The 15,963-nt window shown below is 41.5% G+C and overlaps 3 protein-coding genes across 17 annotated transcripts; all 3 read right to left on the bottom strand.

Moving 5' to 3' along the window:
• Positions 1-1,814: 1,814 nt before the first annotated feature.
• LOC109775077 (uncharacterized) lies at positions 1,815-3,893 on the bottom strand. 15 transcript variants are annotated; one of them, XR_012184084.1, is made up of 6 exons: positions 3,592-3,882; positions 3,402-3,484; positions 3,234-3,278; positions 2,971-3,142; positions 2,783-2,892; positions 1,815-2,183 (listed from the first exon to the last, which is right to left on the bottom strand). XR_012184084.1 is itself a non-coding variant. In XM_040388879.3 (5 exons), exons 1-5 carry the CDS (start codon positions 3,742-3,744, stop codon positions 2,177-2,179), a joined length of 333 nt encoding a protein of 110 aa, XP_040244813.1. In that variant the 5' UTR covers positions 3,745-3,893; the 3' UTR covers positions 1,815-2,176. The 15 variants fall into 15 exon arrangements, 6 of the variants coding, with proteins under 6 accessions (XP_040244813.1, XP_040244812.1, XP_040244814.1 ...); XR_012184085.1 differs by having other exon boundaries at positions 2,809-2,892; XR_012184086.1 differs by having other exon boundaries at positions 2,820-2,892.
• Positions 3,894-9,781: 5,888 nt separating this feature from the next.
• Positions 9,782-12,589, bottom strand: LOC141022556 (protein FAR-RED IMPAIRED RESPONSE 1-like). The gene is made up of 7 exons (XM_073498816.1): positions 12,520-12,589; positions 12,194-12,336; positions 11,962-12,100; positions 11,410-11,493; positions 10,868-11,328; positions 10,684-10,773; positions 9,782-10,402 (listed from the first exon to the last, which is right to left on the bottom strand). Exons 1-7 carry the CDS (start codon positions 12,587-12,589, stop codon positions 9,782-9,784), a joined length of 1,608 nt encoding a protein of 535 aa, XP_073354917.1.
• A 925-nt stretch (positions 12,590-13,514) lies between these two features.
• Positions 13,515-14,195, bottom strand: LOC120963848 (uncharacterized). The gene is made up of 3 exons (XM_040388352.1): positions 14,010-14,195; positions 13,846-13,921; positions 13,515-13,756 (listed from the first exon to the last, which is right to left on the bottom strand). The coding sequence occupies exons 1-3, from the start codon at positions 14,117-14,119 to the stop codon at positions 13,625-13,627; spliced, it is 318 nt and encodes a 105-aa protein (XP_040244286.1). The 5' UTR covers positions 14,120-14,195; the 3' UTR covers positions 13,515-13,624.
• Positions 14,196-15,963: the final 1,768 nt, after the last annotated feature.

Raw genomic sequence — 15,963 nt, 5'->3', positions numbered from 1 at the left:
CTGGGTGGGGACGCGCGGCGGTGAGGGGCTGAAGTCCAAACCCACCTCGCCCTGAAGGAGATGGCCAGCCTCGCGCCGGGGGCGGGGCGACGGAGTGCCAGGAGGAGGTGGGTACGGCGGCCTCGCACCGGGAGGACGAGAGGTGGCGGCGCGTCGAGAGGCAGCGGGGCGCCGACGCGCCAGGAGGAGGCGGGGCCGGCCGTGCGCGCGGAGAGGGAGTGGCTGACGGCGCTCCCGGAAGGAGGAGGGGCTGGCGGCGCGCCGAAGCAGGGGTGGGCGACGGTCGGAGAAGGGAGGAGGCGGAGCTGCGGCAATGGCGCCCCTATCCAGGCAGCGGGTCCTCCGGGCAGGTAGCGCGGCGGCAGGGCGGCCAGGAAGGCCGCCCGGCGTCGGGGCCCCTGGGATATCATGCGGCAGCGCGGGGTGAGGGGGATCTGGGGCGGGGGTAGGAGGTTGGGGGCGATAGGATTGGGAGTGATTTTTTTTTTCTTTTTTTGCTACCGTTTCGTGAGTTCGGGGAAACCTGGTCGCTCCCTCTATACAGGGCTCCGTGATCCAGATAACTATTCTAATTCTGGGATCAGAATAGTGTTTCTCTCTCTATCTCTCTCTCTATATATAGTCGCGCTATTCCTCACCCCAGCCGAACCAGTCACACCACGAGCACACCATAAGAAACCAGAGGCTTGCGAGGTAAAATTATGACGTGGAAAGAGCAATGCGTACCCGCATCATTACGAAACAGAAAAGCGTGCGAGGTAATTTTACTGCCTATGGGGTAAGTTACGTCATGGAGGTCAGGAACACAAACCGGCCAGCCGAAGTGGCCGTAAGGAAACAACTGTTCTTGACGTAGGAATAGCTGATGTGCCGCTGGGATAGGAGTAACGTACTGGAGTAAATTTCAACCATGAAAATCACGTTGATCCATCCTACTAAATCCTTCCTTTTTTTTAGAACACCTCTTCCGAAATATGTCTATCCACATGAGATTTAGTTGTTCAATATTTTGAGAGAAAAGAGCGTTCGATGATCAACTCTCCTGGATAAAAACGATAGTCTTTGTTTCGCATCATACCTAACCCTGTCGCTCGGCCGGCCGATCCGGTGTGAGCGAGCAATATCATGTAAGCGCGCAATGCAACGAGGATGCGTCACTATTCTGGCTTGGAGGCGCCTCCGCGCGTGGTGGACGTCAGGGGAAGCAGCCATGGCGTCACTTGCTAATTTTAGTTGGACATGTTCACAACGCGTGAACACCTAGCTTCTCGGCGACGTCATGCAGTCCTGCTTGAGCGCGAGCACGATGGCATTCACGATGGCGGACTGGGCACGGCATGGCGTGCTTCTCCTCCCCGTGCCCCTGGGAAGTGGGGAGCACTTATCGGTAGCACCGACTGCAAAATACAGGCACAGAGGAGTGTCCTGTTTGTTGATCTTTGTGTTTGCTGACATTTTTATTATGAAATGAGATGTAAACATGATGCAGTATATTACAATTTTCTCAGTGGAATATTTGACAATGTGATGCGTTAGTTTGAGGTTCCTTCTGCACTTAGTGTAGTCTCTTTATTATTTTTTCTCACAGTAGGCTTAATTTTTATAGAGTAGCAATGAGTTGGACTTGAGATACTCAGAGGTTGGGCCTTTGCCCACTGAATATGGAATGATTGTGCATGCTACAGGTCAGTCATGCTTCTTACGAACTCGTAATTTTGAACTGAAATTGAACATGGATGTTCCAGCTAAGAGATGCCATCATAACAAAAATAGTTAATTTAAGAAATGCATCCACAAAAGACACTGGAAGAGACATGTATAGCATATATCTTTTAAAAACAACAAGAAATCCAGTGGAAATTAAGCACCAGAGCCATAACAATTATATGGAATAAAAAATACGGGTAAATTGAATGGCAATAATCATCAGCCAGAACAAGAAATTTTCTTCTTCAACTTAATCTTCTTGTAGGAGCAGTGGGAACAACTTCTCGTATATCTTTTTACTACACCATAGAATACAGGCTCTTGAACTAACGCTCACAGGATTGATGTTTGTTACAGATGAAGATGCTTGTGATGATTGGATCTCGGCATTCAAGTTGATAGAAGCAAGTCCAAGTTGTGTTGTCATTTTTCACACTAGCTAATGTCCTCTTTCTATTCTCTGGAGGATTCAAACACTGTAAATTCAATGAACGAGTATAACAAGTTAGAGAAGACAACTGTATATAGTACCTATCCAAGCAAAATTTGCAAACTAATCAAGGTGAGATGTGTGACTGCATAAATGTGTGTTCAGGTATGTAGGAAGCCAAATGAGATGTGAGATGTGTGAGGACAGTAGCATTTATCTAACTGATCTTTAACTTGCCTTTTGATCTGTCCAAATAATTGGTATGCCACGGTACTAGTAGTATACTACTGAATAGGATACGATCAATAGAGGCAGAGAAATTTTCCCTACAAACCCAATATAAGGTTCAGTCTTTAAAAAGGAAAAAGAAACTTCTCCTAGACAGAAGAAAGAGCGGAGCTCAGCTTCCTCCTCTCCTTTCTGTGATCTGTTAATTAGACCTATACACCCTTAGTAGCCATTGTACACTCATCATTTGTACATTACGATAAATGAGAACGTCAATCCTTAATATGAGTGTATGTCGTTTAACACAAAAGCATGAGTTAAACTAGGATTTTTTTACTGAATCAATTCAAGAACAATATTCCTAACATACTTTATTTTACTCTCGCAATGTCGGCATTTTAAAGAGTATGATTGCACCTGCCCAGTAAAATGACAAGGATTACATCTTAATTACTTGGTGTGCCTTTTCTTTGCTTTTCCAGCATATCTACACAGTTGCAGGGTGGAAAACTTCACTAGTCCGAAATCTGGAATAAGTTTAGATCTGGTCAAAACTCAAGAGTCCACATAATCGCACCTGCAAATAAGTTTAAATTGACACATACTCATGTAAATTGACGGAGAGAAAGCAAAATTGAAGAGATTCGGCGGCGAAGAACTGGCAGCCCACTGTTGTGTTAGGACGAGATGGAGATGCAGATCACATCAACAAGCATGCCACGGCAAATGTACCTGATGCCGAGGAACACCTGCGAGGCTACACGCCTGCACCACCTGCTGTGAATCAACGGCCACCAGCGTGCAAACATCTAAGGTTTACATGACCGAATGCAAACACAAGCAACAGTAATGGTAAAATATAAATTACCTCTTGGGGCAGAGGATGTCTGATCTCACCACATGGTTTCCACATCTAAATTAGAAATTGAACCCCAAATTAGCAATTTGGGAACAACACAAAGAAGCGAAAGGCAACAAGAAGTCGATTTGAATTTCAGAACGGAAATCATTAGGAATTTAGAATTGAGCTGCTCACCTCCTCCTGTTCCAATAACAAGGATTTGGACTCAACTGCAGCGCCGCCAGGAGGGCCACCGCACACCACGCCGCATCGCCTGCCTGGCCACCACCACAAAGTCAGGCAACAAGCCGGCAAGCAGCACGTCGCCCCGCCCGTGAGGCAACGACCAAGACGTCGAGTTCACCGGCTGCCGCTCACGGCTCACCTGCCGTCGCTCACCGCATCGCCTCACTGAAATAAAACAGGGAGGTGTGCCACTGAAACCGAGCAGGGTCGGTGAGCACCGCAGGAGACTTGCCGCCATGGACTTGCCCCACGCCGCCGCCCGCCCGAGCCAAACCATCAAGCACCACGGCATCGCCCGATGGATGCCGCTCACCTCGTTCTGGTCGCCGTCGAGATTCTAACTGCTCGAACCTGACGGACGTGGGGAGTGGGCTGGATCCATAAGTCAACGGAATAAATGTAAAATTACTTCGATGTCAATATAATTTTACGGCGGTCGGACCATGGCTTGGCTTAGCGTAGCGTATCTGGCTCGATGGAACGACCAGGGTGAAGAATTAAGAATTATTATTCTTCACCCTGGGTTACTAATAGGCTTTCTACACCCCGGCCAAACCAAGCGTGAGGGTAGAATAGTAACACTAAACTAAGCGTGAGTGTAAAATAGCTTATTCTACACCCCAGTAACGCTACATATAAAATATGGTAACATGGTATGTAAAATATAGTAATTTTTGTAAAAATGAAGTAAATTACAAACTTATGTAGTACAAAAAATATTTTCCTAATTACTATATTTTATACACTGCTTTATTAGATTTTATATATAGCGTTACTAGGAGGTGTAGAATAAGCTATTCTACACTCACGCTTAGAACGTTATATGTTATATATATATATATATATATATATATATATATATATATATATATGTATATATATATATATGTTATATATATATATATATATATATATATATATATATATATATATATATATATATATATATATATATATATAACACTATTTTGATCACGGGATCAGAATAATATTTTGATCACAACCTGAACTGCCTGAGTAACGCGTCTGAACTTCCCTCTGTACGAACCCGACCTTCGGGTTATCTTCGCAACCGTGGCTTCCCTCGCGAATTATTCTTCTTAGTCGTGTTCTATATGATGTTAGTGTAATCTGCAAACGATTTTTAGCAACTAAATACCCGTTTTAAATAGGAATCTCGCTCATAGTTGGATTTTGCACTCGAGTCGTGATGAACTCGCGTTTTTTGCAATTTTACTGCCTGAGTTGTTCGACCTTAACTTCCCTTTATGCTAGGTTGAACTTCCGCCAACTTTGCCCAAATGGGGCTTGCTATATACCGTTGGAAAGCTATGGACATCAGTATCATCACCCAATTTAATTTTTTGGCAAAATATAAGCGGTTTAAAAGCAGTTTTGAAAACCGTTTTTTCTTCATACAAAAAACGTGAATCGTATTTTCGATCGCATTTCTAAACCGTTTATCGGAATGAGGCAAATAATATGGCGTTGGAAAACTGCTGCAAAACCGCTCCTCCCACATGATGAAAGTTTTTTCTAATTCCCTGTGGTTAAAAAGTAATTTGGAAAATCGTAAAATTTCGTATTTTCGATGTCATTTATAAATGGCTAATCCAATTGAGGCAAGTGATATGGCGTTGGAAAGCTTATGAAAATTCGCTACTTTCTCATGTTGAAAGTTTTTTCTAATTTTGAACGGTTTAAAAGTAATTTAGAAAACGGTACAAATCCCACCAAATTCGTATTTTCGAGCTAGTTTTTTAACCGTACGTTCGAATGCAACAAATGATACGGCGTTGGAAAGCTTGGAAAATGCCAAACTTTTTGGTGTATATTGTTTCTCCCAATTACTTATTATTTTAAGTCAATTTTGAAAATGGCTAAAAACATATTTTTGCCGTAGTTTCTACAAACTTTATCGAAATGCGGCAAATAATATGCCGTTGAAAAGCTACGGAAAATGCGAAACTTTTTTGTATTGATGGTTTTCTCTGATTCCAAGCCATTTTCAAGTAATTTCAAAAACGGCGGGATCATTCGTTCTGCCTTTATCGCGAAACAGATTCTTCCAAAATGTACCGCGTGAAGACTTGAACTTCTCGGCATGTCTACTTGAACTTCGCTCTGTTTTTCACGTGCTTTTTTTGCTCGTAGCTCTCCATCCACTACTCGTAGCTCTCCATCCACTCACCGGCATTGAGAAAGTGATATACCGATGGAAAGCTGCTGTAGACACGCAACTTTCCCGTGTTGATCATTTTTTCATACTCGCGACGGTTTTAAAAGTTTTTCTTGTGAAATTCATTCAGCGTAGTAGTTGAACTTCCTGCTGTTTTCACGTTGAACTTCTGTGACGTATTTTCATTTGTAATTTTCTCATCCATTCGTTAGTGTTACACAAATGATATTCTTTTTGTACAAATCTCATTCACAATATGTTTTTTAACTTTCTCCGACCGAGGACTTGAACTTACACAAATGATATTCGGGCCGTTTTGAAGTAAATTAGAAAACGACGAGATAATGATTTCTGCCTTCATCGTGAATGGAAATGCACTGCGTGAAGTAGTTGAACTTCTCGGGCATGTCTGTTTGAACTTCACTCTGTTTTTGACGTGCTATTTTTTGATGTTCTATTTTTTGCACTGCGTGCAATAGTTGAACTTCTGGGCGTGTCTGTTTGAATTTCACTCTATTTCACTTTATTTGTATTTTTCCTATATGAAATACACACCATGTAGTACGTGAACTTCCAGGTTGTCATCACTTTGAAATTCTCTCTGGTTTGAGAGAATTATTTTAAAACACAAAAAACAACATATTTTTTATGTATTTTGGACATCTAAATACACGGTGAACCTCTCTCACAAGAATTTTTGAACTTTCCCTCGCCGAGCACTTGAACTTCTAGCAACCATTTTTACGTTTATGAGATTGTTTTCAAAAGTGCAAAAAATGGCGTTGTGCTTTTTATTTTTTGAAAAGGTAAATCCTAGGTTTTAATAAACTCCGAACTTCTATGTTATTTCAATTTGAACTTCACCTTTTTATATTTTGAGTAAAGTATTGTGTTCGATTTTTATACGGAAAAAATCGAACATGAAAATACAAGGTGAACCTCTCTCGCAAGAATTTTTGAACTTCCTCGGACAAACCACTTGAACTTCTTTCAACAAACCTTTAAGCTTTTATTTTTCTATACTTTTATTTCTCACCTGAAATGCATTCCTTGCAGTACTTAAACTTCTTGTTGTTTTCACTATGAATTTCTTTCAACAGATAAGATTTTTTTGAATACATAAAAATGTGTTTTAAATGATATATATGAAAATTTTAAACCGTTCATCGAGATGTACCACATAATATACCTGGTGGAAAGCTTATGAATAGCAGCAAGTTTTTCATGTAGATAGGTGTTACATATTCGTAGCCATTTGTGACACTTTTTAAAATGGAAAAACAATGTTGTTTTTATGTTGCCTTTTTTACATTTTAATGAACGACGGACGTCTCGCACATGAATTTTGAACTATGCTAGGAGGAGCATGTGAACTTCTTGAACACCCTTTCTTAAGCTTTTTGTTTCCTTTTTCTTATATTTTTATCTGAAACGCATTTCGTGTAGTAGTTGAACTTTCCACTGTTTTCACCTTGAACTTTCCTTGCTAATTAACATGGCACCACATAGGTTTCCTTAAATTCCCTTTCGATGTCATACCATCTAATGCAATAGTTTTGCAAGGCATGTTTATAGAAATTACAGAAGTTAATTAGTTTGAGATAAAAGGAAATAGTAAAATAATTTATTTCCATTTTTGGCATAACCACGAGCACCTTAGGCACATATCCATTTTTTATCTGCACTTGCTCTTTTTTTGGAGGCTCCATTCCTCTTTGCTACAATTACCCAACACGAAACTATACAAAGGTTTTTGAATTACTACAATCTTCAACCTGGAGAGTAACCTTGGACTGCACAGTCATGTACAATCGGACAGGGATTGTTATGCATTTTGTAGTAGGATATAATGTACAACAATCACGTAAAAAGCATCAAACTTCAACCTGGAGTCACATTGGACTGCAAAATTACATTTTGTGACGACTTAAAACTAATTGTATCTGTCACAGCAATGCCGTCGCTGCCAAATACATTTTTTTCAATTGAGACCAAATTTCAGAAACTACAGAATAAGTAGAGAGGGGATGGATAGGAGATTCGTGTGGTCCTTGATTTGAGAGCGGGACGACCGACGTCATTCAGGAGGCCGGAGAGAATAGCTCCAGCGAGGATGATGAACCGGGCAGGGGATTTTGTCGATGCACATGTAACGACAGAGGGAGTGCTCATGACCTGCCCAAGGCGTTGCCCGCGAACTTCCCAGGGCGCTGCCGCAACCTGCCCTCACGCGCACCCTCGGATGACGCTGGATCCAGGGAGGACACAGGTGTCAGATCCGCATCGGCGGCCAAGGGGGTGGATGGGCCCATGGGGAGGAGGGCACCGCTACAGCCGGGACAACAGCGAGCGGGCATTTGGGCAGCGGTGCGCGTGAGGTTGACGGCCCGCCGAGGAGGCCGCCGCCATGGTGGAATCAGGGGGAGGTAGGCCACCACCGAGGTGGATCCACAGGGAGGGGGTCGCCGCCGCGATGGATTTAGGGGGAGAGAGGCCACCACTACGGTGGATTCAGGGGGAGGAAGGCGGCGACTGCTCTCGTGGGATCCGGGGACCGGCGATGGCGCTCGGGATCCAGGGAAGACCGGTGAAAGCACGCGGTGGTTCCGGGGCTGCGCCGTCGTTGGGGAGGAGGGAAGGGGGTCGCGCCACCGTTGGGGAGGAGGGGAGGAGGCCCGCCGCCATCGGGGAGGAGGCCGCGCCGCCGTTGGGGAGGAGGTCGCGCCACCGTTTGGGGAGGAGGGGATGTAGGGCGCCGACCGCGCGGGGACGAGGCGTTGCGTCGTGGGGATGTGGGTCGGGGATGGGGGCCGAGAGGTGGGAAGAGTGGGAGGTGGGGTTCGGTTTTTGTTTTCAGATCTGAGGAACCATCGATCGGCCCTATATAAGGCAGCTGTGATCCAAATAACTATTCTGATCCCAGGATCAGAACAGTGTTGTCCTATATATATATATATATGACAAATTTTCCCTATTACCGGGTGTAGTTACTCCCACTTTTGTTTCATACGTTCTAGGTAGTATCTATCATATCGGAGATTATGTACGCGTAGTATGTAGTATATAACAATGTTTAGGTAGTATATATACTACTTTTTTGATAGTATATATCATATTTTGCGCATACTCTATTTCACGTACAAATATGTACGTATTTCACAAATACAATAAAATTACGAGCTCACTTGCAATTTTTTCATACAAATCACTTGGGAGTATCTTAGATATAGTATATGAACATACTAAAAATAATAAAGTAGAGTATATACTACCACATGATAGTATATATATAGGACGCCAGTTTGGGACACCTAGGTGCCCAGGCACCTTGTCTAGATGCCGTCAGATCTGTTATTGGGTACAACCCGTTAACAAATAGGTGTTTATTTTTGTGTTTTATTGTCCATCGGTAAGAAATTAGTTTCCATATGTCTGTTTGTAATTCATACCCCATACGAACTTTCCAGAAATAAATGATGCATGCGAATTGAATACCTTGCCAAGAAATTTGCATGGCGTGGCTTGTGCAATAGTGGTCTATCATTTTGGAAAAAACGAACCGAAATTATCCATTTTTTTGGAAAGGGTATAACATGGAAAGGGTATCATCTTCCGAAAATGTGGCTGTCATCAATGGTCAGTCAATTTTTGCAAAATTAAACCGAACTGATTTCCCGTCAGATACCTTCCAAAATTTTTGCGGGACGTGTGTAATATGGAAATGGTATAACTAGGAATTGAAATACCTTCCAAATATGCGCCTCTAATTAATGTACATTTTTTTTGAAATAATGAAACCGAAATGATACTCAGTCGGAATTAGAAATAAGTCGGAAGTAAGACTATCAGACTATTGAACTGGGTATTAAACTTGTATCGACAAACATGAGCAAGGTATGGCAACAGACAAGAGGATGATACTCAGTCAGAACACAAGTTTGCCATGCAACCTGGGTTTTAAACTCATTAAACAGTTGGTAGTGAGGACGACAGTAGAATAACACGACCATTGCTTAGTGTTATGCAAAAAACAAAATGAATGGGAAATCATAAATATCTTGGTACTGTTATTATTAAGGACGAACAGTACATGCTTCAATAAAATGAAGGAAATTTTGTAAGAAAACTATTACACTTGTGCTGAAACGTATCAAGTATGTAAAGGAGGATCGCCACATGTAGAGGTGTTGTGGCCAGGAAGCTGGCACTTCTTGCAGACTTTATTAATCTTTGACTTTGTCAAATTCTCTGGGTTTTGAGGACAACCAGTTCTGTAGTGTCCTTTCTCTTGGCAGAATGAACATTTTCGTTTTGTACGTACACCACCTTCGGCAGCAGATTTGAGCCTTGCTGTCCTTGGACGTCCTTGCTTCTTGCGTCGGTTTGGTGGAAGCACATCGTCATGAAGTTGAGCTTCCAAGATGTCCTCGTCTTCCATTTCATTGGCACACTCATCATCTGATTCCGCAGATAAATGTGTAGATGTTGTGTGGACTTGAAGTATAGCCGTAGCATCTTCTTGGGTTGGCATCAAACGGATCTCCTGTAAAGCTTCAGTAATTTTCCTCATTGCAACATGGTATGCATCAACTGATGCATCACCTTTGGACGATAGGTCCATGCAAGCTTCGAATAACAGGGTATGCCGGTGAGTCCTCGAAGCAGCAGCATGCATGTTGAATCTGCTTTTATTTCCTTCTCGGGCATTGCTCGTCCATCTTTTCTTGATGTATTTGTCTGGAAGATTCCGGCACCCAATATGCATCATAACCTGAAACAAAAATGAATAATATAATTTGACTCTAATTTCCTTGGAAAAAGAAGACTAGTACTGAAAGGGTCCATTGTGCATACCCTGATTATGTGTGAGCATAATATGCCCATGTGTTCAAATAACCTACAAATACATCTGTACTCCTCTTCATCTTTCTTTACATGAACTGGAAACTCCAACTTACTCCAGTTTTCCCTCGTATCACATTCCATGTAAACTGTTATGTATGTGCCATCATCTCTGATTTCTTGGACAAAGTAAGACGCACTCATGTATACCTGGTCGCTGAACTTCGCAAACATGGTGTCTGTGTAAACTTTAGCAGCTTTCCTCTCTATTGGTGATCCACATCTCGGCTGCCTTGCATCCTGCGAATATGAGAAGTGGCAACGGCATGAGGTATGGTAATGAATCTCATTTAGAAAAAGGAAAAGGTATATTTGTATTATAATATAAATGTACCTTCGAAGTGTCGAACTCAAGTGTGTCCTCAGCCGCAATCCTATCAGCAATAAACTTATCGTATTGTTTAACGAAGTTATGCATGGTTGATGATGGTGAAACGTAGGCTTTGAGCACATGATTCATGCACTCGCTGTGTTGCGTTGTTGTCATCTTTGCGAAGAAAAAATCTTTGAAGTATGGTGGTGCCCAGCGATCACGTTTATCCCACACATCTTGTAGCCAGGTGTTGCTATGGAGATCATACTCAGCAATAAGTGAGTTCCAAGCACCTTCAAACTCATCTATGGTCCTTGTATGATTAAGAACTCTATGGAACTTGTCCTTGAAATCAGATGTCTTGCTGTAAAGATTAGGACCAATATGTTCTTTGGCTTTGTAAAAAATGTGCCATTTACACCACCTATGGATTGTGTTAGGGAGTACAGCTTTGATGGCAAGTTCCATGGCCCTGTTCTGGTCTGTATTATTTGTACAAAATAATTAGAATGTTTTAAGAAAAGAAAATGGAAAAGTGCTGTAAGGGTATGTGGAGAGTAAACCTGTGAGAATTCCAACTGGATGCTTATCTTCGACAGCTTTAAGAAAAGTACTAAATAACCACTTGAAGGCATCCTCTGATTCTTCTATAACCAGTCCGCAACCAAAGATGACAGTCTGGAAGTGATTGTTTACACCCACAAAAAGACCAAAAGGCATACCATATATATATTTTTGGTAGGTAGTATCAAATGTGACCACGTCACCAAAGTGCTTGTAACTATCCTTAGACCAAGCATGCGACCAGAAAACATTTTTTATCTTTCCATTCTTTCCAACATCGACAGCATAAAAGAAATATTTGCTTGATTTTTGCATTTCTACAAATAGCCGTAATGTCTTCTTGATGTCATCTGTACTTTCTTCAATTCGGATTGATTATTTAACACTTTGAAAATACGTCCTAGTGAAAGGAAGCATCGATGCTCCTCCGGCAATCCCGGCTATATATCCATACATTTGAGTTGTGGTGCTGTTGTTTTCCATCATATCTTTCATAATGCGCTTGGTGCCCTCACCGATTTTGTTATGTGATTTCCAGTTGCGGGTCATACCTGTGCTGGTTGTAAGGGGGTGATTGTGTTCTTGCCGGAGTTCTGTGATGATCCACTTATGTTCTTCATGTCTGTGTATGCGCATCATGGCACCGCAACCTCTCTTCACAGATTTTTGAACCCCCTTAGATGGCTTGCCCTGAGAAAGGAAATACAAGACAACAGAAAAATTGAATGATCCCACAATCATGAATTATTTTAGTTTGAGCGATAAACGATAAGTAGTACATACCTCGCATGAGCATACAAATTCGATGTAAGTAGTGTCACCAGCAACATTTTTGACTTGTTTACGAATTCTTATACCAAACCCGTTTCTCAACGCGTACATGTTATAAAACTGGAAGGCATCCGTGTCTTCATGGAATACCTGGCCTAAAAAAGGATCCATAATCGTTGCATCGCAATATTCTGGTGGAATAGTAACCAGCGCAGTTCCGGAGTCATCACTAATTATAAAATATATAATGAATCAGCACTGAGTACAAGTTTCTAGAACAAAAATGACTAATATGTCTATTACGTAGGGAAGATGAGTATAGTAGTATCAGAAATGACCTGCCACTGGTAGTCCTGCCTTGATTAGAACAATCCAGTGAAGAACATCCTTCCGTGCCACCAGCGACATCTCCTTCAGAAGGAGTGGTCATTAGGTTTGCGCTTCAGACTATGGTGTTTCGTTGTGAAATGGTGTGTTTGGGAAGGAGGGGTTCTCCTTTTAAATACCTATACGTGAGATAGGAGACTCCACTAGCCATGATCAGTAACTGATTCGGGTTATTAACTCTTAGTTATGGTGTGATTCATTGCCTAGCTAATTACTAGGAATTAGCGATTTGTTGCATTCACTAGTAGTGGTACAACGTACAAGGCAGTGCACAAGCACTTGCTCTGCTTCCATTTTTACGGACGATTTTAGATTGCTTCTTAATTGCAAGACACCTAGTTAAAGAATCGTCGCTGAATCTATATTAAAATTGATGTTTGCTATGATACTTTGCCTGACATTTTATGTTAAAAATTGAACTGACTACTGTGACCACTATAGAAGGTGTCGATATTGGTTATGTACAATGACAATGAATGTACGATGGCAGTGTGAGTACTCGTTTTTTATAATTCGAAGGGACGTTGGTGTGGATGTTGGTTACTCAAGCAGAATAATGTAAAATAGTAGTCAGTAAGGTGGTCGCCGCTTTCATGGATCCGTCAACTCAACACTGGATCAGTTGCTACCATTTGAGCCCGCCATGATCAATGTGGCGCCATTTTGCTTTGATATTTTTTGACGGCTGTGTATTAGAAGAGAAGGTTTAGTGTATGTATGGAACTGAAGGTAATATTCGTTTTTGATCTCATTGGAGTATGGGAAACCCAAATGAGTTGAAGTATAAATCCAGAACAGAGGAGAAAATTGTAGTCTAATTTGTATGAAGCATCGTGTATGAATTTTAACTGTCGGCGCTAAAAAGTACAATCCCAGGACAGGTCCGTGGGAATATGAACCGACAACATGATACCCAAGGGAACCTATGAAGAGATTGAACATAAAATGAAGCAAATTGTCGTATTTATTACACAGAATGGTCAATACTTTTTCTGAAAGTGACAACAAGTTCGATATAATTATGTAAATTATGAAATAAAGGTAATAAGACAGTCTTCATTTCTTCACGACTACTCCATCCTCGTATTGCCTCACAAGTTGTTTGACGAAATCTGGAAGTGCCGCTACATTATCTCTGATGGTAAGAATGTCCAGTAGAATGTTGGCCCTAACCTTGTCAATGCAAGCCTGTGTTGACGATAGGAACTAAGTAAGGCAACACATGGATGACAGTTTTTTTATTGAAAATGTTTTAAGAAAAATTATGGATGGCTTACTGAATTGAGCTCTTTGGCGACGTCTGTCCCCTTCCAATTCTTCATGAACTCCAAAGTATAAACACCACTCTCAACCCTGCACAATTAGATGTAACCGGTAGTAATTAAAACAGTAAAATCTTGAATTATCATGAGACGTAAGGTTAGGCAGAGGAAATTCTTACTCAAACCGGTGTGTAGGCACAACAGGTTCCTTATAAGCCCATGTAGTTACATCTTCTTTCCAGTCACTGAAGAACAGGGACAAGCATTGTTGCATGGCAGAAGCCAACATAGGTACAATCCAAGTATGTCTACTGTATTGCCTAACATCCTCGCTCTTTTCAGGCTTACTAGAGTCAAGGATGTAAATAACTCTTCGATGCAAGTTGAATGTATAACAAGACCAGTGTTTAATATCGCATAGGGAAACATGAATCTGCAGTGACCATATACCCGTCCGTTAGACAAAGCACACTAATGTAGCTTAGCAAAATTTGTACTCTTACATTTTCACACTTGGAGACGTTGTACTTGAGGTGCGGACCAGTGAACTGTTGTCGAAACAATTCCGGGTTCCAATAGTCTCCACCAGCTATTGCATGAACCTGCAAAAGTCTTATGTAAATAAAAGTTTGGGTAATAAATTCATATATGCGGAGCAGGATAACAACATAACTAACCCCAAAATCAGGCTCAATAAAGTGGCGCCTTCCATAAGCGTCAGTTTCCCCATACATCTCAAAATCCAGTTGAATGAGCCTTCTAGTGTAAAGACTCACAGTTGGATACTCAACTCTGTCATTGCCTTCAATGAAATTATGGATGTCTGTCCCCGTTAGTTTGATCGCGGTTGGCTTGACATGAGCTACCCAAGTAGAGCTAGATGTAGGGGATAATTAGTAAACATTGCGAACTTCAGAGGTTTTGGGTATGGACCAAAAAAATATGAAGTTGAAATACCTGGATACATCTTCAGTCTGATAGTTCTTAATCCAGTTAACTAATACATTCATCATGTGTTCCGGACAAGAATGTACAGTGGCCGCGTCACCATATGGAGAGTTAATAGAATACTTGAAACGCTGACGCTGAGGTTTGTTATGGGTAGAAAGACTGAAGTCCAAGAGTTTGGGTTCAGGGTACTCTCGTTTTATGCCACACACATGCTTTAGTTCTCCTTGGCTGTTCTCAACGTACATGTCTTGTAGAATAATGCAGCTAGATGCATGCTGCTATCTCACGTGACATAGAACGTGGTGAGATAGGATGACGGCAGTCCGCAGAATCTGTATGCAGTAAAAGTAATTAAGAAATGTAAATGATAAAGGAATGAAAATGTATGTAAGTAATACCTTTCTTTGATTCTTGTACTGGTGTTAGGTCAATGCCGAGATCAAAGGAGGGTGGCTCTATATCGCACAATGATTGACGTGGGTATGTTTTGTTCAGGTTCAAGCTCGTCTCTTGCTCACTCTTAACCGACCGATTTAAATCGAGTGATCCATTTGAACCTGGTGTACCCATTGATGTTGATGTTTTGGCATGCAGATTATTTGCTGTCGGTATGTTGGTCGTAAATTGCATCTGAGCTAGAGCTGAAATGAAATACATTAACCATTACTTATTAAAATTGCTATCAGTGGATGAAAGTTTAGGAAATACCAGAGGGATGCTGCAGCTGAACATGAGAAGTTTGACGAAATACATTGGCGCAGGAATCTATATTTCCATCTCACAAATTGTCCCTAATCAGGAATGCTTGTTGAACTATCTGTAAACATATATACACAACATGTTGGATTGCAGACAGTATGCTAAACGAATATAACTAGAGAATTATGAAAATACCTTGCTATTATCAGGATTGATCTCTGATGGGACAGCGCCACTTTCAGCTCGAAAAGCCGACATCATGCCCATTGTATGTCTGTTGTAACAGACTTCACTTCTTGGACGTAGCTGCAAGAAAAATAATGCATGTAAGGACATAAAAAATGAAGATAAATATGTAAAATAGGTCCTAATTCATTACGATACGCACACTATAATGTAACAATGAGATTGTTTTCTACCTTCATCATCCCAAACTGGGTTGGCTTGTACTGATTCTTCTCTTTGAGGTCCATACTCATTCGT

The sequence above is a fragment of the Aegilops tauschii genome, chromosome 5 (assembly GCF_002575655.3).
Source record: "Aegilops tauschii subsp. strangulata cultivar AL8/78 chromosome 5, Aet v6.0, whole genome shotgun sequence".
NCBI lineage: Eukaryota > Viridiplantae > Streptophyta > Magnoliopsida > Poales > Poaceae > Aegilops > Aegilops tauschii.
Note: the sequence above shows the minus strand (reverse complement) of the source record. Positions and strands in the feature narration are given on the sequence as shown.